The sequence below is a fragment of the Malus domestica genome, chromosome 01, assembly GCF_042453785.1.
Source record: "Malus domestica chromosome 01, GDT2T_hap1".
Classification (NCBI taxonomy): domain Eukaryota; kingdom Viridiplantae; phylum Streptophyta; class Magnoliopsida; order Rosales; family Rosaceae; genus Malus; species Malus domestica.
In genome coordinates this window covers 28,383,931-28,409,039 of record NC_091661.1, presented here as the reverse complement: position 1 = coordinate 28,409,039, position 25,109 = coordinate 28,383,931, and the positions used below count along the sequence as shown (strand labels likewise).

General features: G+C 36.5%; 3 protein-coding genes across 5 annotated transcripts; 2 read left to right on the top strand and 1 right to left on the bottom strand.

The window, feature by feature from the left end:
• Positions 1–4,173: 4,173 nt before the first annotated feature.
• Positions 4,174–12,680, top strand: LOC103439525 (uncharacterized). Of its 3 annotated transcripts, none has more exons than XM_008378094.4 (5): positions 4,174–6,951; positions 8,717–8,949; positions 9,177–9,359; positions 9,533–9,834; positions 12,216–12,680. In XM_008378094.4, exons 1-2 carry the CDS (start codon positions 4,628–4,630, stop codon positions 8,730–8,732), a joined length of 2,340 nt encoding a protein of 779 aa, XP_008376316.1. In that variant the 5' UTR covers positions 4,174–4,627; the 3' UTR covers positions 8,733–8,949; positions 9,177–9,359; positions 9,533–9,834; positions 12,216–12,680. The 3 variants fall into 3 exon arrangements, with proteins under 3 accessions (XP_008376316.1, XP_028959133.1, XP_070675990.1); XM_029103300.2 differs by having other exon boundaries at positions 4,178–6,951; positions 9,533–9,774; XM_070819889.1 differs by lacking the exon at positions 12,216–12,680 and having other exon boundaries at positions 4,184–6,951; positions 9,533–9,870.
• A 3,175-nt stretch (positions 12,681–15,855) lies between these two features.
• On the bottom strand, positions 15,856–18,131 carry LOC103439509 (hypersensitive-induced response protein 4-like). Its single transcript, XM_008378070.4, has 5 exons — positions 17,763–18,131; positions 17,530–17,650; positions 17,356–17,447; positions 16,995–17,091; positions 15,856–16,441 (listed from the first exon to the last, which is right to left on the bottom strand). The coding sequence occupies exons 1-5, from the start codon at positions 17,955–17,957 to the stop codon at positions 16,071–16,073; spliced, it is 876 nt and encodes a 291-aa protein (XP_008376292.3). The 5' UTR covers positions 17,958–18,131; the 3' UTR covers positions 15,856–16,070.
• Positions 18,132–20,968: 2,837 nt separating this feature from the next.
• LOC103439520 (uncharacterized) lies at positions 20,969–22,021 on the top strand. Its single transcript, XM_008378080.4, has 2 exons — positions 20,969–21,110; positions 21,234–22,021. Exons 1-2 carry the CDS (start codon positions 21,054–21,056, stop codon positions 21,831–21,833), a joined length of 657 nt encoding a protein of 218 aa, XP_008376302.1. The 5' UTR covers positions 20,969–21,053; the 3' UTR covers positions 21,834–22,021.
• The last annotated feature ends 3,088 nt before the right edge of the window (positions 22,022–25,109 follow it).

Sequence of the window (25,109 nt, the reverse complement as noted above, 5' to 3'; positions counted from 1 at the left end):
AAAAAAAAAAAAAAAAAAACCTAGTCCTACATCATTAATGTTAAAAATAGGGAGTGGTTCAATGTTTTGAAGATATTAAGAAAACAATTTACAGGAGCCGAATAACGTACAGTAAAAGGTATTCCAATTATTAAATTCATCAAAAAGTTTATTCCATACGATTGGGGTTGGGTTCCACCCAATAAATGTGAAACTCGTGTACAAATTAATGTTAGAAAATAATTAACTGAAACCTAATTATTAGTCTAATGGGAAGTAATTATAAGGGTGATGTATTGGAATCTTGAAAATACTTTCTCTATATTTTTATGTAAATGTTGGTAAAGACCTATGATTCCAAGTTTGAACTCCTATTTTCTAAACTTTAATATTGTTTTGTGGGAAAAATAACCTACCAGGCTACCACCAACGAACATACTTCTTTTATAGTTGTTTGGAAAAAGTTGTTAATATAGGAATATCGTCATACAATATTATTAGTTCACGTGTTTTAGTGATGTAGAACAGATGATTGAGTGGATTAAAAACGAAATAAACTAAAGGAAGACAAAAGAGTGTGGTGGGAATTTACAGATTTGGCATCCAAGCTCCGTTTTGGACACATAATACCTTTCTGAAAGGAGTATAGAGTTCCAGTTCAACACACGACTTTGCCATAATGTATGATGGATTAAAGTCATCTGAGGTCGTTTAGACTTTCAAAACTGCCTTTGAAAGTTTGTAATAAAAATAAAACTTTTCATTTTATGTTCGATTTACTTTTTTTACATACTCTGAGACTCCCCTGACTTTCCCAAGGGTCGAGTGAAGTCTATTTAAGCCTTATGGCTGCTATTGTAATTAACATTCATGAACTAAAACAAACAAATAAACCTTTATGTTTTCTCTATAACCTGATGGATTCCAGCTTACTGATTCTTGGATTTATGTTTGTATCCCATTTACTATGCTGGTGTTGCATCATATAATTGATTCATCAATCAACGTGTTATAATATTAATAAATTGTTTATGCCACATTATTGGCGGGATTTGATTACAAACAATATTTGTACCCAACGCTAGCCTAAAAAGATAGGAAAGTGTTTGAACCAGAATGCATTGAGACGTTCTACTAGTCTAGAAAAATCCAAAACTAATATAGTAGTATATCTTAAAGAATCATGTTTCGCTGCTGAAAGAAGAATAGCAAGTATTGCTGAAAAACAAATAACAAATGCACACGTGTCTCATTGATTAAAATTAAAAATAATGATTTGATATTTGTCAATTGATTGAGTTTCAACAGCATTTACTGCTCTGCTTTCGACATCAAAACATAATTCTATCTTAAAACCCTTTGAAAATGAAACCTCATATTTTTTTTTTATGATGCAAAGACAAAATGAATAAATGCAGAAACTTGGTATCTGTAATTCAAATGCAGTTTGTGATCCATATCATCTTTTTCAACATTCTCCAACCTTGAAATAGACCTTGGATCTAAAATCATGTCATATGTAAAAAGCTTTAGGTTGGATAGATCATAGCACTCATATGCTTTAGGTGAAGATGCCATCTCCTCTTACTCGAATAATTAAGCATACTTTTTTGACTTTTCACATCCACACCACATATACCTATTGTAGTTAAATATAATTGTACAAAGACGGTGTCATTTATACCCTTGTTTTTATCCCATACACCACTGTTAATTTCTGTCATTTTTCATTTTCAACTCACTCGATCTGAGGCCCGAATCTTGAGAGGGAAGTGTAAAATATAAAAAAAATATGTGTGAATAGCACAATCCTTATATAAATATATATATATATATATATATTTTTTTTTATAAAATCAATACCACTTTTATAAGTACAATAAACAAATGTTACGACATTCATGAACTTCTCCTTTTCCTTTTTTTGGTAATTTTCTTGCAATTTGTTCTCCCCTTTTTTATTTTTATAATTTTGAAATCATCCAATAAAAATAATTAAACATAAAGTAGTGATATATTTATGGGTCACCCTTGTAACCACTCCACCAAACTTTCAAGTATGATGATCACATTATCACAATCAAATAATTTTTCTTGTTTGACAAACGATATCACATTATCACAATCAAATAGTTAACCGGTTTTGCTTTGCTTAATATTTCAAGTCTTGATCATCATATATATAGATCCCTATATAATCATACTGGATTAGCTAAATTTTTAATTTTAAACGGTTAAAGTGAATATATTAAGAAAATTGGGGTTTTACTGTCAAACTAATTGACTATATGGAGAGTAGCCCAATTACGTATAAGCATATGCAAGGTTCCTCTTTTCCTCGATGTGAGATTCACTATCAACATGTTCCCTCACCTATGACGAATTTTCAAACCTTATACGTGAACGTGAACAACACAAACAGGGTGACGCGGAGCATGTGTCACTATTGGGCTTTACACATAGAACAATATGCTCTAACACCATGAAGAAAATTGAGGTTCCACCATAAAAGTAATGAGAATACATGGAGTAGCCTAATTACTTATGTTTACATCATACTTCACCAATCTCGAAATTACTGAGCACCCGTCAACTTTATAAATTCGAAGACCTACTAAAGAGGTCATGCTAAAGCACCCATGCCAAAGCACATGAATTTCTCTCCAACCATGAGACCAATCACAAACCGACACATGTCAACACTAGAATAAATCTTCTAGTCCCAGATCGACGGCTAACGAAAAAAAGGGACTCTCCTCGACTATGAAAGAAGATTGTTCTCCCCCCAATTGATCCCTGATGATATTATTCTACTTAATTAATCTATTATTAGTACTCACTAAATGATGACTATGTCTAAACCCTTGTATCATGTAAACTCTACATTATTAATGAAAGTTCCTCTATCAAGGTGGACGTAATCAAACTTAAGGTGAACCATGTATATTTTGTGTTTGCTTTATTTATCTCTTATCTCTTTACATACTATCATCACTAGGTAATAGAAGCAACCTATAGAGGGTCACATCTTGACACTTTGCGTTGTTTCAAAGTCAAATCGGTTTGTGCATCAACGGTTTATAAGCATATATAAGGTCTCTCATTTCCTTGATATGGAATTCACTATCAACATGTATAATATGCAAGAATCCAACATATGATACATATTAGACTTCCCAACTACCTTTCAAAAATTAAAATAAAAACAATACACGTGACAATATACATATGTATACAATGTCGATGTATTTTATTCCTCTAAGAATGGAATCTGAACTTGAATGGTAACAAACACAATAAGAGGAAAGAAAAACAATACTATGCATCCGTCCATAGGATATATATACAATGTATAACGGTATAAAAGGATATATCTCCACAAAAATGCAAAGGAGCAATAACATACAAAGGAAATGGTACCTTATTTATCACGATTGGATGTCTATCCACTATACAATTCTTAAAATTTAAACTCATTTAATAATGATAAATAGGACAGTGAGCATCTTTATCACTTAATAGTGTTGAGCCAAAATATCCCAAAGAAAAAGAAAGAAATGAAAGTATTTATATAGAATCCCAAGTAAAAATAATGAAAACCCATTGTCTACGGCCTTGCGTATTTAAGAAATATTTGTGCAAAACTCATGTTTATTTATTTATTTTTATACGTGAATGATGAATACTATAATTGAATTACGAGCCTTAAAAAATCGATTACCGAACTACAAATACAAATGTAAAAGCTCTACCATATGAATTACGAAGTTTCAATCAGTTAACGTCACGCACTTACCACAACAAAATTTCATCTTAAGCTAAAGAAAATCTCCAATCAAGACGCATTGAAAGCAATTTTGAAATTCCATAAAAAGGAAACACATTTTCTTCCATTTATGTCAAACACTAAGAAATTCCAAGGATTTTTAGATAGAGGTGTGATATCCACACATCATTTTTTACTTTTCACATATCCTTTTAATTTTTAGCCGTCGGATCGGATGAATTGAAGAAGATAAATGAACATAAATTAATAAAGGATGTGTGAGAAGTAAAATATGATATGCGGATAATACAGTCCTTTAGATATTAGCAAAAATTCTCACAGAGAAGAAAAAATGGAAACAAAAAACAAAAAAGAGAAAAAAATTTGTTGGTCAGAAGAATAAATAGAAAAAGATCTTTATATTGTTTGATCATGTCGAATAAAATTCTCTCTCCTCTTTCATCACTCTCTCACTTTCTCTCTCTAGAGTCTGCAGAGTCTGCGCTATATGAATGTCTCCGTACTCCCTCATTTCTGTTGTGTGATGAAGGTGCAGTTGAGCAGTTTTGCAGCCGAGTCTTGAGTATTTCACAAACCTCCCACCATTAAAGCTCACTTGAAAAGCTTCAAGCTTCCATCTTTTTTCACTCTTTTCACTCCCAAGATCGCCATGGAAATGGACCTCCACTTCAATCCGAACCCGAACCCAAACCCGAACCCAAATCCCATTTCGCCGCGGCCTTCACTTTCCGGCTAAATGCCCGGAACCCACCTCCGTGAGAGACCAACCTCACCAAAAAGCTTGGTTCTTTCACTGAAAGCCCACCACTTCACTCACTCACTGTGTCACTCACACTCCCCAATTTCAACTCGTTTGCTTCAATGGCTTCTACAAACTCAACCCCCACCGACCCATCTCTCTCGCCGGACGACATAGCCGCTAGGGCCCTCAACAGGCGATTCGAAAGCTTGGTGACTGTTCGAACAAAGGCCATAAAGGGGAAAGGAGCTTGGTACTGGGCTCACTTGGAGCCCATTCTCGTTCGCACCCCCAACTCCAACGTCCCCAAGGCCGTCAAGCTCAAGTGCTCCCTCTGCGACGCCGTCTTCTCCGCCTCCAACCCCTCCAGAACCGCCTCGGAGCATCTCAAACGGGGTACCTGCCCGAATTTTACCTCTGTTTTGAGACCCAATTCAACGGTGGCGGCTTCGCCGGTTCCCATATCTTCCTTGCCGTCTCCGTCGTCACTCAATCACAGAAAGCGGAGCTCGCAAATGGGTATTAGTCCTTCTCCTATTTCTCAAGCTCCTCCTCTTACTAGTCCTACGTCGATTCAGGTTCATTCTTTAGCTATGATCGAGTCTTCCGGCTTCTGCGGTGATCATAATTTCTCACAGTCTCCAAACCCAGTTGGGATTGCGAGAAGTACGGGGCTAGATCAGCACCATTTGGTGTTATCCGGTGGGAAGGAGGATTTGGGTGCTTTGGCAATGTTAGAAAAAAGTGTGAAGAAACTTAAGAGTCCCAAAGCTTCGCCTGGTGCCACTCTTAATAAGGAGCAGATTGATTCTGCACTTGAATTACTGTCTGAGTGGTTCTATGAGTCATGTGGGTCGGTCTCGTTTTCGAGCCTCGAGCATCCCAAGTTCAGGGCTTTCCTTAGCCAGGTGGGCTTGCCTGCATTGTTGCAGCGCGAGCTTTCGGGTGCTCGACTTGATGCTAAGTTTGATGAGGTGAAAGCTGAGTCTGAAGCTAGGATTAGAGATGCAATGTTTTTTCAAGTTGCTTCTGATGGGTGGAAAAGCAGGGATTCTTGTGGGGAGGAGAATGTTGTTAAGTTCACGGTTAATCTTCCGAATGGGATTAGTGTTTTCCAGAAGGCAGTATTTACTGGCGGGTCAGTTCCGACGAAATATGCAGAAGAGGTGTTGTGGGACTCAGTTACCACTATATGTGGGAATGCTGTGCAGCGTTGCGTGGGGATAGTTGCGGACAAGTATAAGGCCAAGGCACTGAGGAATTTGGAGACTCAGAACCATTGGATGGTGAACGTCTCCTGTCAGCTTCAGGGGTTCATGTCTTTGATTAAGGATTTTAACAAAGAGCTTCCATTGTTCAGGGTTGTCATTGAAAATTGCTTAAAGGTTGCGAATTTTGTAGATAGCACCTCTGAGGTTAGGCATGCTTTCGAGAAGTACAAGATGCAAGAGCTTGAATATGCTGGGTTGATCCAAATTCCTTCGCCCAAATGTGATACCTCAAAGAACTTTGCACCTGTCTATGCAATGCTGGAGGATATATTGAGCTGTGCCCGCATACTCCAAATGGTTGTCTTGGATGATTTCTATAAGGCGATATGTCTGGAGGATCCAATTGCAAGGGAAGTTGCAGGGATGATTCAAACTGAAGGTTTTTGGAATGAATTAGAGGCAGTTTATTCACTTGTTAAGATGATCAGGGGGATGACTCAGGAGATTGAGGCTGAGAGGCCATTACTTGGGCAATGCCTGCCCCTTTGGGAAGAATTGAGAACAAAAGTAAAGGATTGGTGTGCCAAATTCAACATTGTCGAAGGTCCTGTTGAGAAAATAGTTGAAAGACGATTCAGAAAGAACTACCACCCAGCATGGTCGGCTGCATTTATACTTGACCCGATATACTTGATGAGGGACACTAGTGGAAAGTACCTTCCACCATTCAAGTGCTTGACGCACGAGCAGGAGAAGGATGTAGATAAGCTCATTACGAGGTTGGTTTCCAGGGAAGAAGCTCATGTTGCATTGATGGAGCTCATGAAATGGAGAACAGAAGGAATGGACCCGCTGTATGCTCAGGCAGTTCAGGTTAAACAGCGAGATCCTGTAACTGGAAAGATGAAAATGGCAAACCCGCAGAGCAGCAGACTTGTGTGGGAAACTTGTCTAAGTGAGTTAAAGACATTGGGGAGGGTTGCAGTGCGACTTATCTTCCTCCATGCAACCTCATGTGGATTTAAGTGCAATTGGTCTTTCATGAAATGGATTCGTGTACATAGGCACTCAAGGGTAGGCCTGGAAAAGGTGCAGAAGATGATATTTATTGCAGCTCATGCCAAACTCGAGAGAAGGGATCTTTCTAGTGAGGAAGAAAAGGAAGCAGAGCTGTTTGGGACTGCAGACATTGAGGATGACATGCTGACTGAGGTCTTTTCCGGTGCACCCACAGTGTAATGTTTTTCTTTTTGACTCCTCTAGGATTCTGTAACTCTAGGATTTATTGAATTCTTTCCTCTCTTTTTGTTTTCTCTTCTAGTTATACTTCACATCTAGTTAAAAGATTTCAGTGTTATTGCTGGAAGGGAAGGTTAATGTGAAGGAATTTTGAACATTGTATTACTGAAACTGGCATATCTTCATGATTCTAATGAAATAGTCAATCTCTTGCCAAAAAATGATTGTGAGTTTCTTCTGTTTGTACGTTGTAAAGAAGAAGCCCTTTGATCTTTATAATCATAAAAGTGGTCCAGGAAGATGATTGAATATAAATTGTAACATCTTTCAAGAGTAGTTTGAGATATATGTTTCTTTACATTTAATATGGTGTCCTCCAAAATCCAATTTCTCTTCATTAAATTAAAAAAACTGCGTTTATCATGTTTCCGTTGTTGATATCAGTTATTGATTGTTGTTTTCTTCTTGTGTATGAGATATTTGATTTGGATAAGTCCTCCTATCCTATGTAACATCTTCTACCATTTCATTGCACCAAGTTCAGCTCTTAACTAAAATATAATGAATTGGTGGCCATATGACTGGTGAAAATTTTACATTTCCATTATTTTGGGCTATTTTTCTGCAGTAATGATGCTTATAGTGGTATTAGAGTTTAAGCATGCTCGATGCCCAACATAATGACATGAAAACAAATTGAAAAGTGACATGTTAGATTGTCTCAGAAGAGGAAAGAAGAGGTAGAAGAATATGAGTCTTTAGTAGAACACCAAAATAGGATCTCCATTGTTAAAGTGGTGCCTAGATGCTGCAGTGGTAATGCGGACTAGAGCTACCGTGAGGAATAACGTTCTGAATCAATTAAAGATGAATACCAAACCAATTTTGGCCACTTGATGGCTCATTACATCTAGCCTTTTCTGTTCCTCAATACTTATATTTCTGTATATGTTATTCTTCGTCACCCGAGTTCAACTTAACATTGGGATGGACCCAAAGTCTAACTGCTCTGGTTGAAGTACCTGTCATGAAACTTACATGCATACCACTGCTAGTTTTCTGTAATTCTAAGCAAATAGGATGACAATGTGCCACTTCTTATTGGACAAGATATCAGTAGGGCATTGTATATCTGTTGAATATGCAGTCACACTCTCAGTTAGTATTGGCCTCTATGCTAAGTGTGCTTGAACACAAAATGAAGTGCCACGCTGAACACCATACTGTTTAGACAAGTTGATATGCAGGCAGTTCCACTTCTGGTGTCCTAAGATCTCGGAATCAGATAACTTTCACATGTAGCCATGTACGCTACATTTAACACATAGGATCGATGCTAATGACCAAGATTGACTATGTTGTTATACAGCCTGTTCAAATTAGCACTGCATGGCCTCAGTATCTTGTCATGATTTGATTTCTTGTACCGGACTCTTCTAGTTGTTTTCAATTCACAATCTGAGTACGGCTCATATCTAGTTTTTCTCTTTTGCCCATTTAACTTATTCTGTTTGTGTTTTTCCTATAACCTGAAATGTATAACTATCATACGAAGAACTCCGGTTTTTTTGTTTTTGGCAAATTATGGAACACCTGTTCGGACCTTTGATGAAATATGTGGCAAAGCTTAATGTCTGGAACGAGTGGTGGTACACCCTAATTTAAGCATAGAACTTGTAATATTTTCTTGAGAAACGAAATCGCCGAAGGACACTAAAATGGCATTTGTTTGAAATGTTTGACACTTTCTTTCTGCTGCAGGACAGGGTTTTCTTGAACTGGTTGGGTGGATGGTAAACCAGGCTTGAGTCGTTGCATGGGTCAAACCTCGCGAGAACACGAGAGCGAATCTTTGTAACCGAAGACGCACTTCTCACTGATTGAACTAGGCATATCTGCTGGTATATCAGTTTCTGAAATTGAAGAGGTCCCCCCACCATGCGAAGTGGAAGTCCATCTCAGTGCTTTAGTTGTCATGGTCAACGAAAAGGAAGGTACAAGGGGTCTTATTTCCCATCATTCCTCTCTCTCGATCTCTCTCTGTATGTCTGTGTCTCTTATCTTTCTTTCTCTCTATTTTTGTGTTTATTGATATGTTTTAAATTTTTAACTTAAGATTACTTCTCATCATCTTTGATAACTTGTGCTTTAAACATTCTATATCTGTGACATTTTTAGTCTCCAACTGGGCCCTTACTAACTTCGTTTTTCAACGATGAAGATTTACGGTCTGCACAGTTATCTGATAGGCCTGCCATGATTACTGAAAAGTGTTGAGCAAAATGGAAGCAAGGAGGGTTGTCTCCAAGAGGATGTGCATAATATGACTGAAAGGGATATTGCAACGAACTTGAACCAAATCTGCATGTAATTTCGGCTAGTAATGTTGACTATTAAGTAATAGGTTGGTGTTTCTTTTACTTGTTATTCACGTACATAATCTCCAGCCCCCTTTCAACATTGGCTCCACCTTGGGCCAACGTTTTACCATAAATTCCCAACTTTTTAAAAAATTCTTGAGTGTCTGCTTGAGGATTTACACTAGCTAACCTATGTGCAACACCTTTCTTTGTGCAGGCTGAGAACTAAAACGGGTTTTGTAGGTCACGCGTCAATGGATTTCATTAGTGGTCTAACTGGCTAGAAAGACCTTAGCCTTGTGGCGATCGCTTTAAGATGGGAGAACATGTATGTGGTCCTTTTTGTGCAGGTTGAGAACTAAAACGGGTTGTGTGTCACGCATCAATGGATTTCATTAGTGGTTTAACTGGCTAGAAAGACCTTAGCCTTGTCGCGATTGCTTTAAGATGGGAGAACATGTACGTGTTATTCACTGTATTATATGATTCTTGAGGAAACTCGGTTCGTGGCTTGAGCAGGTGATACATTCAAATTTAATTCTCATTTTCCCGTAAGTATTGTTGCAAGAATGATACAGTATGAAAAATGGGACCAAGAAACAGAAAAACACAGGCCAAAGTGGCATATGAAGTCATTAGTTGAGTTGGCCATAGATTTAGTGTCTTAGTGTTCCAACTTCCATGTTTTGGAGAATTATCACACTTTCTGGTGCACCTTCAAATCGTACTTTGTTGAGTTTAGAATGAACCATGCCAATCATAACATCCTCTTGCCCTAGAAAGTAGAAACCCAATGTAGTAACTTGACTGAGCAGTAGAAACCCAATGTAGTACTAGTAACTTGACTGAGCAGTAAACTGTGAAAATACCAAGTGGGTATGTGAATGAAGAACAAAACTTGGGTAGATGTGCCTGATTATGTCATCTGCATGTAACCTCTCACAAAAGCATGAATTTCTGTTAGGTGTGAGAATTGCCTAGTCAAACAGTTGTATCGAACTTCTCTCGCGATCAATGAAAGTTCTCACTTTTTAATGGCATTTTTAGCCAGAATGGTCTTGGGGATTGACATAACTTCTCATTTTGGTCCCCGAGATTTAAAATCGGTATAACTGGTCATTCAGTTTGTCCACTGTCAATCATTTTGGTCATTCCGTAAAAAATCTCCTTTAAACAAGAAAAAATGATAAAAATACCCTCAATTTAATAAAATAGACCAAAATGATTCAACAAAATCTGATGGTATTTTTGTCATTTTCTCTTTATTTAATGAAGATTTTTCACGGAATGACCAAAATGATTGACGGTGTACGAACTCAAGAACAAGTTCTACTGATTTTAAATCTCAGGAACCAAATTAAGAAGTATTATGTTAATCTCAAAGACCATTTTGATAAAAAAAAAAAGTAAACTGTCATTTAACCCCCTAAACTATCACGTGAGTTTCAATTTCCCCCCTGAACTATTTTTTCAGCCAATTGACCCCCTCAACTATATTAAAGTGGCCAATTAACCCCTACCGTTAAATATCTTTAACTCCATCCAATTTTCTGTTAGAAAGTGTCATGTGCTTGGCACATGACCACCTTTTTACATTTTATGTCTAAATCTTTACAAAGAAAACATATAAAATAAATATTAAAAAAAAAACATACAAACCCTAAACTTAATCATTCAAAATAATAGAAAAGGTAAGGCTTTTTATATTAACACCCCACAAAATGTTGAATGCACCTCATATTAAAATTTAATATTAAATGACTTATTTACTCCATTATGCAATGACAATTTTGACCTTATTAGGTTTAAAAAAAATTATAAATACATCCCAAATCACTTTTAGCATATTATTTATCTTCTCAACTATCAAAACCCTCTCATCCTCCATTGTTGAACAAAATCCTAACCAATGAAACTACAAACATGTTGATTGAGAAAAATTGTTTTTGATGAATGAAACATGAAATCGATGTTTCTGAAGCTTCACATGAGGTAAGACTTCACATTTTTCATTGTTTTAGTGATTTCGATGACATCGATAATTATTTAATCTTGCGTTTGCTGCATTATTTTTCAATATGAACCCTAAAAGATGAATATGAATATGAATATGAATATATAAGTTTAAATAATGCAGCAAACGCAAGATTAAATAATTATCGATGTCATCGAAATCACTAAAACAATGAAAAATGTGAAGTCTTACCTCATGTGAAGCTTCAGAAACATCAATTTCGTGTTTCATTCGTCAAAAACAATTTTTCTCAATCAACATGTTTGTAGTTTCATTGATTAGGGTTTTGTTCAACAATGGAGGATGAGAGGGTTTTGATAGTTGAGAAGATAAATAATACGCTAAAAGTGATTTGGGGTGTATTTATAATTTTTTTTTTAAAACCTAATAAGGTCAAAATTGTCATTGCATAGTAGAGTAAATAAGTCATTTAATATTAAATTTTAATATGGGTGCATTCAACATTTTATGGGGTGTTAATATAAAAAGCCTTATTTTTTCTATTATTTTGAATGATTAAGTTTAGGGTTTGTATGTTTTTTTTTTTATATTTGTTTTATATGTTTTCTTTGTAAAGATTTAGACATAAAATGTAAAAAGGTGGTCATGTGCCAAGCACATGACACTTTCTAACAGAAAATTGGATGGAGTTAAAGATACTTAACGGTAGGGGGTTAATTGGCCACTTTAACATAGTTTAGGGGGTCAATTGGCTGAAAAAATAGTTCAGGGAGGAAATTGAAACTCACGTGATAGTTTAGGGGGTGAAATGACAGTTTACTCAAAAAAAAAAAACCCTTTTTAATTAAGTGTAGTTAGTGGGGGGAGTAAAATGTTGTTACTCTCTTTCTACCTCTGATTTCATTTGCTACTGAATTTGGTGAAGGCACAGAGGTCGCTGTCGGCAAAGGGAGGCAAATACTGACTGCTCACCAACCAGGAGGGAAAGGAAGGGAAAACCCCTGTATGGATAGGAGGAATGAATTCATTTGTTCACTCTCCACTCAAGTCCTTGTTAAAGGGAAAGTAGATATGATGATTAGTATAGGACAACACTCTTTTCTACAAGAATCTTCACACTTTCAAATGCTCCTCCATAATTAAGCTTTCTTCCCTTTATATCATCTCTCCCCTCCCTCTTTTTTTTCTTGTTTGTGTTTGAATTTTGAAACCCCATGTCCACCATTTTTCGTGAGTACCTGCAGACATTTAGAGTCGATATGCATTTGACCATTCCTTGATCACTCAATTTAAGTAGTTAGATGATTAAATGTGTCGAAACTAAATGAATGTAAGTACTCGAGAAAAATTACGTAAAATTGATATGATATGAAATGAATTTTGGTAGGTATTTATTGCTTGTGGCCCATTTTATTTTTTGGTGACTTTGGTTTTATGAGGGAAAATGGAAACTTTATTTCTTTGTATTCCATACTGCTGTTCCATCAATAATTGAGAAAGTTCCACACAGAAAAGTGAAAAACTGGTCATGAATGATAATATATAATTACTGATTAGATATGGATTTATGCAGAAATACATCATTTTTTAATCCAACTACTCTTTTGCACATGCTTGGTAAAAGTAAAGGTTAAATTGGGTATTTGATGGTGGGGTAGGGAATTGAATTATCTGTACCACCTGCTTTGGTGTTTATTTTTATTTTTTATTTTTATTAATTGAATTGTCCATATAACTGTCATTTTCAACTCTTTTGATCTTAATTCACCTCATTTTGCTGAAGAAACGTTAAATGCAAGGGTGTTTTGAATATTTCACTTTTTACACACCTCTTTGTGTTGCATCCATCGTACTCTTTAGTTCAATCAACTTATCTTCTTGGCGAAACAAATTAGAATTCACGACGAAAGAAAAAGAAATTTAATGATTTACTAGGTTAGAATTTAGCGTTTCTTTAATGAAATAAGGTGAAATGAGACTAAAAGAGTTGAAAATGGCAGGAGACAAAACTAATTTCAAACATAAATTGAGATTAAATAGCAATTACAAGGGGCAATTCAATTAATAAGGCTATTTTTTTGTATTCTAAAGTGTCTGTCTTTCTATGATTTCATTCACATGAACTTCAACCACATGTATGATGTGTTATAATGACAAAGATAGTACTCAAATCAATTTCTTTTCACAAAGTTTTAGTATCTCTAACCACTAACCCCACACCTAAAAGTTGTGGTCCTTGAGTTTTGATTGTAATGACTTACCTATACACTTTATTAGAGTAGCCGATTGAAGAGAAAAAACGCCAAACGGTACCTTACCTTCAGGTGACTTTGAGCCTATGAATCGTTGGTGCGTAGCAAGACGGGTATCATGTGATTGTGAATCGTTGATGCGTGCAAACCAAATCTCATACATTAACAACTCACAATCACTCGCGTGTCGGTGAACAACTGATCCTAGCACTCAAAAATGAAAATTGTTAATTTGTGCAATTTTTCATTTGACTTTGTTACAATGGCATCTCTCCATGTAGGTTTTTCCTACCAAGTGGCTAAATTGGAAAAAGAATTTTAATGAAAGCTTTTTTTTTTTTTCTTCTTTCTTGTTTGAAAAACCAAAACCTAAACACAACTTAGTGTTCAAACCAACATCAAATAAAATATAAATCACACCAAGAACTAGCTCTGTATCTCTTTGACATTGGTCACTTTTTACTTCCCAATTAATAAAACTAAGATTCTCGCTTCTTTTGAGAGATTTTTATGCGTACTGAAAACACAAGTTGATTTGGTAAGGTAAACGTAAACGATACTGTTAATTTGTCTCACTTTATAGTGTATTAATAAAAAAAATCATCTGCTGCACTAAGAGAGATGGGGTGAGTTTAGTCTCATAATGAGCTAGTAATAATGTGGTTCAAATTCGCCTTTAACGAAAATCGAACCTAAAACATCTCATTTACAAATGAAAAAGAATAAAACTGAATTGCATTACTAAGTAATAATTCATGTGTTATAAGTTATAACTTGAGAAAAATGAAATAATAAAGCCACATAATTATATTCCGAGCATACTGAATAATGACTCCACCTGTTGAGCCCTAAAAGGTTGAAAAATCCATCTCACCTCTTAGTCATTATAATTTCTTGTCATTCAGTAAATACCAAAAAAAAAGAAGAAAACAAATTAATTAAGTGCACTCCCGTCAAATCAAAATCTCCAATTATCTAATCTCACCCTGATAGTCATCATACATTATCATTACAAAAAATCCCCCTCTAAATATTCCCTATAATTTTATGATTACATCTCTGTACCACTCAAAGTTGGCCACCTAAACGTATTATTCTACTTTATTTTTTGGGCAAAAGGGTTTTACTAATTGCTCCACGTTTAACCCTAACGCTTTTTATAATGGATGTATTCTTGCTCACCGTCTTCAAATAATGGTATTGTTTATCACTTTCTGTGTCACATCTCAATCCGGGTCCCCACCACATCCTGAATTTGACTATACCATAGCATGATATTGTCCGTTTTGGGCCTCGACCACGCCCTCACGGTTTTGTTTATGGGAACTCAGACGAGAACTTCTCAGTGGATCACCCATCATGCGATTGCCCTCGCGCGAACTCGCTTAACTTCGGAGTTCCGATGGAACCCGAAACCAGTGAGCTCCCAAAATACCTAATGCTAGGTAAGATGAGAATATACATATAAGGCTTATGTGATCCATTCATTTGGACGATGTGGGTTGTTACACGCTGTCTCACCATTCGATGAATTTAAGTTTTGAGAATTGAGTATATCTGATACATAAATCTCGAAATTTAAACGTATTTAATAATGATAAATTGACGGTGAATATCAACATGAATTATGGTGGTAATAAAAAAATATTCGCTTTTATAATTAGTAGGTTGATTAAGTAATAAACTTTAGGTTTACTTTTTCTTTGGTTATGGCCTGCCTACGACACAACATTTGTGTGGAGCCGAATAAATGTTTTAGGTCGAGTTAGGTCTACAAGCTAGACTAGGGCGGTCGTATTGGATTGCTAGTATGCCACCCATTTGTCCTACACAATTCCATCTTTGAATTTTGTGCTATATATCATCGACATGGCACAAGCATAGTCCTGAAGATGAACAAAAGATAATTATGCCACCTCTGTGCTCCTACGTCACGAGAGCTTCAGGAAAATCGTCACGTTGTTAGGTAATGCTACCAATCGATTCATGCAATTACAAGCATTGTAAGTACAATATTGGCCCATAATTTATCAATATTGTCCAACATATTATAACACATGGATTCATAACGCCGCAACGCCACGTGACAATTGAGAATCACACTAAATAATTTATCATATATATCTACAAAAAAAAAAACAATTCATGACAAATATTCTATTTGGGCCTTTCTGTGCTACCTGAGGCCCAACCCAATCAAATGAACTAGTCCAGAATACAATGGACTCTTGTTCCATGGGCCTTAGTTTAAACAGGTGAAGCCCACTTTGTTAACTCACGATACAGGATATAAAACGTGCCGGAACTCAACAATTTAGAACAAAATAAATACTTCATTTAGAGCTGTACATATATTGGGCTGCATTATGATTTCTTCATATATTCACATCATCGTCATGGTGTAAGAACACCATGATCTTCATTCCAAAAGAAATGCAAACAAAATTAAACGAATCCGATCGGATTACGTAAAGTTATAAACTGTCTTATGTAACAACCTTAACCCGTTGGTGTCCAAAAGGTCATATTTACTCGGCATTTAGCTGAGCACTAGATGCCTCCATTAGTCCGTTGCGTATTTGATCACCGATGTCCCGAATGTGACCCGGACCATGCGGTAGAAAAACTGTCGTGTTTTTCGATGAGTTCCCAAGGTCTTTCATCGTGTCAAAGTACTGAGTGATCATAATCATATCCATCACCTCCTTTGACGAGGTGCCTTCCACCTTGCCTGAGAAATTCAAGATGTTCTCTCTTAATCCATCGGTGATTGCCTGCCTCTGCCTGGCAACACCAACTCCACCAAGGTACTTGGCCTCGGCTTCAGCTTCTGCTCTTTTCACTTGAAGCACCTTCTCTGCTTCTCCTTTGTATACGTTGGCAAGCTGGAGCCTTTGAGCTGCAGTACAGATGCTCCATTTTTCAGTATATAAACAAGAATGAGCCTTTAATTACAAGCCATTAACATATATTAAAACTGCAAATCACCGACCAGTGTGCACAATTCAACATTTTGAGCTAACCAAGAACATATAACAAATAAGTTGAGCTTCTACGATGACTTTTGAGTCTGGGTGAATAATGTTCCAAAAGTTAAGAAAAGCAACGTTTGCTCGCTCCAACATATAAAGTAATTTCATGAAGCAAATTCAGATGTAATTACAGCTTAAACATAAACAGCAGAATCCAAACATTATGAGGCCAGATATGTTATAAGAATATCTTGTCAGAATGTCACGAGTATCACACTTCTGTACAAAAATCGAAGAGACGCAACTGAGTAAACCATAGCACATAACCATTCCAAATGTTTGTTCTCAAAACCCAGGGCTAACCAAAACTTCCAGTCCTACAATATACTAACTCCCAAAACATGTGTCACCCTACCACACATACAAGCAGAAACTATGTCCATGAGTAAAATCAGGGAAAGAAAAATCAAAGACAATGACCTGCATTGATTTCGTTCATTGCCTTGCGGACAGAGGCATCAGGTATAATGTCAACCATCAGTATGTGCTCTATGCTGTATCCATATTCTCTCATAACCTGATCAGAAATTTCAGCATACAACGTAAGAAATCATGTAAAACAAAACATTTCTTGCATAACAAGTTTATGAGAGAACGAAACATAACAATAAAGAACAAAATTTGCTCGAAACAAACGGGTGAGAAGCAATCACAACAATCCAATTGAACTCAAACTCATTCAATTCAAAGCATTGATACGATAAAATAGTAACAATCATGCATTCCACCCAAAACGATCACGAGTACAGTAAACACTTCATCTCATCATTTTAAATTTTACCTTCTCAAGTTCCTCCAACACTGCTTTCGCAACCTCACCCTTCTGCTCAAAGAGCTCGTCCAACGTCATTCTCGGCACCAGAGCTCTAACCACTACGCACACCAATTCAATTCAATTCAATTCAATTACTAGCGTAACAATTGAAACCCCAATTAACCAATATAGTAAAATTACCATCAAATACATAAGCTTGAATCTGCTCTTTGGGGTTTTGCAGCTCATAAAACGCATCATCGGCGTTCTCTCTCACTACCCTGTATTGTATCGAGCACACCAATTGCACGAACACATTATCCTGCCCAAAATTACACAAAAAAAATTTCAATTCAAACACCAAAAAAAATTCACAATTTACTCCAAATTCTTGCTTTTGCAGTACGAATTTCGAGCAGAGATGATAAAATTACCTTGGTTTTGGTCTCGATGCGGACGTCGAGGGAGGCGATCCTGGTGGAGAGGATGCCGGCGACCCATTGACCGGCCAACGGGTTCAGGAGGTGGAAACCGGGTTCGGCGAGCCTCTCGAACCGGCCCCACCTCTCCAAGATGCCTACCCTCGCTTGGTCTATCCAGGTGCAGCAGCAGCAGCACGAATTGCTCATCTGGATTGGATTGGACTCGACTCTTGCAGGCTTTTGGGGCGAAATTTGGGAACCGTGGAAATGCGAGCGGGGGCTGACGACGGACGATGATCGCCGAGAACTATTTATACGCTACGGGGAGAAGAGACCGACTTTTGGACGATTGGGCTTTTTGTGATTGGGCTTTTGGATAGCAATCTTATCCGTATGTAGTCCATTGGGAATAGGCCCGGAAATAGTACGTTGGGCTCGATTTAGTTAAGCCATGTAAGTGGAGCTGGGCTTAAAGCATCTAAACAGAAGTTCTGGTGGGCTTCAAATCTTAAGAGATTTTAGAGATGCCTTCAAAGAAATAAAGAAGAGATGCTTTTATGGAGACTACAAATAATTGTCGATGGAAATGATTCTCTACAAACAATTCATGGTTACTACCTTGCTATTTACTAGTAAAATAACACTATAAAATCACACGTCATACATTATACATGTTAGTTTGATATGCATTGTTGGCTCATTTGTTAATAGTTTTAAGATTTTGACTGTTAAGCTTTTGGAGTCTGATAGTTGTCTAACATGGTATCATAATGATAATTCCGTGAATTCTTAAGTACAAAACCGGCACTTGTTCTGTTACGTCGTGCATCGATCTGTCTATCCAAAGTAAAAGGCGCACAGATATGCAACCGAAATCCATATGCATGCATACTCCTTGTACATGAACATACAAGAGAAAAACATTGTATGGGCATAGAAGATCCATCCATACTCCAGAGTCCCTTAGACTTGTTGGATACATGTATGGCATGCACACTGAACATTATACGTGTATTGGAGCTACAATCTTGATATGGATTTTTGTTTTCTTGAAGAACTTCCTGTTTGGATTGGTAATCTTTTGTAGGATGATATTTTGAGAATTGTTATGAACCGTCTAGTCTGTACTTTTCTGATAGTTTATGTTTTGAGAGTGTTCACCTAGATTAACGGAAAAAAAAATTATACGCGTAGCATGTTCTTGGAAATTTTTTTTTTCTTCTCATGTTTCGAACTTCTAAGATTGCAAGGCAAAGAGACAAAGACAAGGAAGAAGACATGGTACAACTTTGAAGGGTACCGTTGCACATAAATGTCCCCTTACAAGCTTGCTCAACCTCCAACCAAAAAATCTTCGGCCCACACGTTGTTTCCATCATGCTTCCCCCATTTTCCATCACTGTCTGATCAGTACTCCCATCCTATGCTCCATAATGTGTTCTTCACGAGCTCGAGAGAGACTTGTCGGTGTTTCAGATACACCGTTACATGATGTTGTTATTCTACTAATCAAGTTATAACTATATATATTCGTTTTGTATTAATATTTCTAGGATTAAGACATATTAACTATATCGTCCATTCATGATATCATCCACTCATATTATAATTAACAACGACAACAGTTAAAATATTAGGTCAAATTGGTTCGACCACACGAACGCATTCATACATTCATCGTCTCTCTGTCGTCTGATCACTCTAGCAGGACTGGACAGAGGATGGAGCATCTTACAGACTTACACTGCAAGAGATGGACAACGAGACTTTATGTATTGTGTTGCTCTGTTATGATGTGCTTGTTAGGGAAACAACTTGATCGGATCCAGATCTGTGTTGTCATTTCTGCAGGCAAGGACGAGACCTCTTGCACTATATTTAATTATGATTAATTAACCACATAGTTGTTTATAGGGATTCTATGTGTTAATATCAAGTTTAGAAAATTCATTTTCAAACAGCTTCTAATACCATAGAAAATCAAGTGATATGCATAAATTAAGTAGGTTGTACGCAAGAGGACTGCATGTGTTTTGTGTAGTGTGTATGTTGCTAAAACATGTTAATTAAATTATAGAGTTAAGTACGAATAACTATCAAACTTTTAGAGGTGATTCAAAATTGTGTCAACCTTTTAAAACATTCCAAATAACTACCTAACGTTTACAAAAATAAACACTTGTTAGGTCCCCGGGGTCAAGTTAATTACGTCACTGTCGTTAATTGACGATGTCAGTAATGTCAGGCGATGGTATGTATTGAAACTAATTAATTTTCACTAACACATCATTTTAGAGTTCTGAATCCTCAAATAGACCCATTTTAGCCAAGTTAAACGCTAATAACCTAAAGAATGACTAATTTTTAAAATGCTAGGTAGTTATATAAAATGTTTTAAAAAAATTGTGACCAACTTGAACTTACCTCTAAAGATTGGGAAGTTCATATGAGCTTAACCCTAAAATATATAAAGTTTAATTTGCAAATAGAGGACTGCCAAGTTTGTTGGTTTTTTGCCTCGGATAACATGGGGGCTCTCCTAGTATATGTATTATGTAATATTCAACTTATGTTGTCTCTACAATATAAGGCATTACAGCTAATCAATGATTATTTGGAGCCAAATAATTGGCATCGTGCAAGTTTAATTTTATATTTGCCATCAAATATTAAAATACACTTCCTATATATAAAAAATAAATATACGATGTTTGCTTGAACGTTAATGAGCTGCCTCCTGGAAACTCATCTAATTAGTCATTAACTAACTAAGCAAGCTCTATATATTTCAACGGGAAGATTAGCCAAGAGGAAAATCCTATTCATATCTTGTTCATAATTTCCTTTTTTTCCCGTCAATAATAGAACCCTTTTTTAGTCAATATTAGTTTTCTTTTCTCTTTCAATTTATTAACCAAGAGGAAAATTTGACAGTTTATTTCGAAAATTCTACAATTTTTATAAAGTTTATACAAAACGATGAGAGTCAAGCTCTTACAGTGAAGTTATAAGCACTCTCATATATATTAACACACGGTTTAACTAACACGGTTTAGCCCATCGTTTTTCCAGACAAACTAGTACTAAAAGGACAATAATTATATAATCCTACTTTCCTAGTTGGAACTTGTTAATTTTTGATATAAACATTTTCAAACATGGCCAGTTGGATTGCCACTGTGCCCCCTATATATATGTCAGCCTTCCATATTTTATCCCCAGCAAACTTGAAGCTAAAACGTTGGGATTTGAGAGAAAAGAAGATCTAGAGCTTTACTCATAACTACACATACAAAGGGCAACATGGCTCGCTGGTCTGCTGAGAATGCCACAAAAGCCTACCTCAAAACCCTCAAAATGGTGAGTCTTCTTTTACATTATTTTCCAAACTCTTTTTTTCTACAGTTTTAGGAACTTTTATGTCAGATTTTTCTGTTTAATACGATCACTTCTAACCGGTTTTTTCTTGTGTTTTTAATTCAGGGCCAGAAGGCAAACGAGCCAGATGTGATCGAGTTCATTTCAGCCCTAGCAGCGGGCAACAATGCAAAGCTAATGGTTGTTGCATGCGCTGGAGCTGCCGACTCCAAAACCCTAGCCCTAGCTGCCGCTGCTCAGCAAACTGGCGGCAGAGTTGTATGCATTCTTCGCAGTAACGAAGAATTACACTTGTCTGAAAAAGTCCTCGGCGTCAACGTTTGTCACATTGAGTTTGTTATTGGAGAAGCTCAAAATCTTCTTTTAAATTACTACAAGGAGGCGGATTTCGTGCTTATCGATTGCAACCTCAAGAACCACGAGGCAGTTCTTAGAGCGGTACAGGTGGGGAGGAAGCAAAACGGAGCTACTGTTGTGGGGCATAACGCTTTCGGAAAAGGGTCATGGCGGTCCGGCGGATCAAGGACTCAGTTGTTGCCTATCGGAGGAGGGTTGCTGGTTACAAGAATAGCAGCAGAAAATGATACTGCAAAAATGATTGGAAAAAAGAGTCATTGGGTTGTGAGGGTTGATAAATGCACCGGTGAAGAGCATGTGTTTAGGGTTAGATCATCGTTTCCACATGGGAAAGGGATTTCAGCTTAGGGTTAATTAATTAAGAGGAGAATTAAGGTTTCCTTCTATTGATTGCTTCTCTAAAAACCAAATGAAGCAAATTAGATTAGATATTATTAGTTATTTTTGGAGTTTTGAAGGTTCTTATATATATATGTAATATCTGAAATGTGTATAGCAAGTGATGTTACATGTAATAGTTATATATATATATATATATATAGGAATTGCTTAAGGGGAGGGATCCCCATTTTTTCAAAAAAATGGGGATACGCTCCCCACCGTTGGATTTGAATTAAATGAAATCCTGTGGTTGAGATTTTATGGTCTGTGTTTTAATCTCAACCACACAATTTCATTAAAGTCAATCTAACGGTGGGGAGCGTGTCCCCATTTTTTTTGAAAAAATGGGGATCCCTCCCCTTAAGCTCCCTGTATATATATATATATATTTAAAGCTGTAAATCTTGAAAAATTAAGGCCGGTAGTGCAGAACCTGCAGAAAGCACATTCTCTGAACACGTGAATTAATAGTTTGAAAATATCAGTTAGCCCGTGCAGACTTTGTTTCCTCCATGTATATCCATATTTCTCATCACCTTCTTACGAATCTTAGCCGCACGTTCTCCTTATTATCTTATGGTTTTCTCGGAATCGAATCACGTTTATGAAGAATTGGAAGAAAAAGCTCTTGGCAAGTGACAAGTTTATCGTAATATAAGGTTTGTATTCGGTAATTCAGCCTACCAAGTACTTTGATTTTATAAACATTTTTGCGGTTTATTTCTTGAAGTTCTGAACTATTTACACAGAGGGGCATTGAGGGAGAGCGAAATGTGCAGTCGTACAAGGCTCCAAATTTGAAAGGGTCCAAAAAATTTTGTCATCTAATATTTATATATTAATGTTCTATATTTAAAAATTGCTTTTATTAGCATTTTAAAATATCATCATGTACTCCTTATAAGCGTAATTTTTTTTCCTTTCTAAAGATAAAAATTTGGAGTACAATAAGATATTTTGAGTGTCAATAATAAGGTGAACACCTTAAAAAGGGATTTTTTTTTTCAATTTTATTTATAATAATGTTATATATTCAAGTGAAACATTAAAGTTAGAGTTTTGAAGTTCTTTTGTTATGTTTGGTTGTTTAATATTGAATTGCTTTTGTTATTTAATGAACATTATGTTTGTAACTCTTTTTACGTATTAATAATGACATTTTTAAACTTGCAATCAGTGAATGCTAAACTTTGTTTTGATTTAAGTGATTATTTTCTAGTGTCTTTTGATTATTTAGTGAACGTTATGTTTGTAGCTATTTTTACGTATTAATAATGACATTTTTAAACTTGCAATCAGTGAGTGCTAAATTTTGTTTTGATTTAAGCGATTGTTTTCTAGTGTCAATAGATTGTTCTACCTTTTTTTTTTAAACTATCTTAGAGCAAGTCCACCCCTAAAAAAAATGCGCAAGCACCTAACCTATTTAATCCACTTAGTGAACAATGATAGACCCCAATGAACAGTAATAAGCCAATTGCATCTCCACCCCTAACAAAAAATAGCCTAGTCAATTTTATTAAAATATTATTATTTTTATTATAAAATAATAAAATAATCTTATTTTTATTTTATGACTTTATAAAAATATATTATTAATTTTTGATATTTTTATAAAAGGAAGGTTGTTATTGGCACTTCAAAAATCTTATTTTACACTCCTCACAAGTGTATTTTTCTTTCCTAATATAGAAAGTTTGGAGTGTAGAATGAGATTTTTGGAGTGCTAATAACAATTCCCTTATAAAATATTATTATAAATTACACCCATATACACTTGACACACACCGTCGCCGTCCCAAATCCGCTCCCCATTTTTCCGATTCCCCACCCTCTCTCTCACCTCCAAGGCCTCCCTCTTTGCTTTCTCAGTAACTCCCACCTCGCACCGCCGAGCTCCTCCGTGGCTGGTCGTGGTGTTGTGTACTGCGAACTCAACGCCAATCCCATCGTCCTCATCTCAGAAAAGCTCGCGCCGCCGGGCAATCCACTCCTAGTGGACTTGCTCTAATGTCAACTGCTCATACAATCTCAGCCCCGAGCAGCTCTGCACCAAGATCTCGCTCTGCGACGTGTTGATCGTGTGTAGTGGGACCAAGATCACCCACACGGTGTTCAAGTCCTCTGCGCGAGAGGTTGAAGGTTGTGGGAAGAGCTGGCGTCGACATCGACAACGTGGATGGCCCAGCAGTTGGGTCTGTTGATTCTGGGCCGATCTTTTTGCCTGGCTTGGGTTGGGTGCCAGTCTATTCGGCTGGGGTGGAGTGATTTGGCTGGGGGCCGGCCTGTTTTGTGTGTTGGGTGCCGGGTAATCCACTCTCGATGGACTTTGCTTTGAAGGAGGGCCTTTTTATAAATTTTGTACAGGGATGATACGAAATCGTATGAAGAACGAAACTGTATAAAAGAAAATTTAGAGAGAGAAAGCTTTGTGATCTATCGAATTAGTTACTTAGAATCTTACTTACTCAGCCTAGCACAACCAACTCAAGTAGACTTAATGAAAGTCAATTTTCACCGTTCACTGACTATTGAGAAAACATGATTAGAGTGATGGGATTACTTTTCTAGAAAGTTAAAGTTTTTGGGAAATGCATTTTATTATTAACGCGTTAAATTTTTTACAAGTGTTTTAAACTTATTTATGTTAACTGTGTAGTCAAAGGGTTTTTGGTGATGAAGTGAACTGCGAAATCATAATATTGAACTTAGGGCGTGTTTCGGGAGTTTTAACAAAAAACTCGCAGTGCTGTTCATTTTAACGAAAAATCACATTTTTACACTAAAAAATCAAACTTGATACTAATCACTTTACCCTTTATTTTGTCCTTATAGTTAAAACTCAAAGTTTTCAAGTCATTTTCATTAGTTTTCTTTTCACTTTACCCCCAGCTAGCCAACTCATGTTCTTTTAATAACATGAGAACTTAGAGAGTGTTTAATTTGACCTCAACACTAGATTCAACATGCTCACGTATGCTACAAGGTTCGGTGGCTTCCCACTACAATTGAAAGAGAGCTGAACTGTGGAATTTTGTATGGGTTAGGCAGCTTCTTCAAGCCCAAAAACTACAGCAACCTTCGGTCTGATGCCCATATAGTTCTGTAGACACCAGGGTGTAGGGTGAGAACCAAAACCTTAAATTATGACCAACTTGGCAATTAATCAGTACAAAAGCCAAATCATACTTCTCTATGATTTGGAGACAAGGAGATCCTTCAAACTGATGTCTTGGTTTGCAG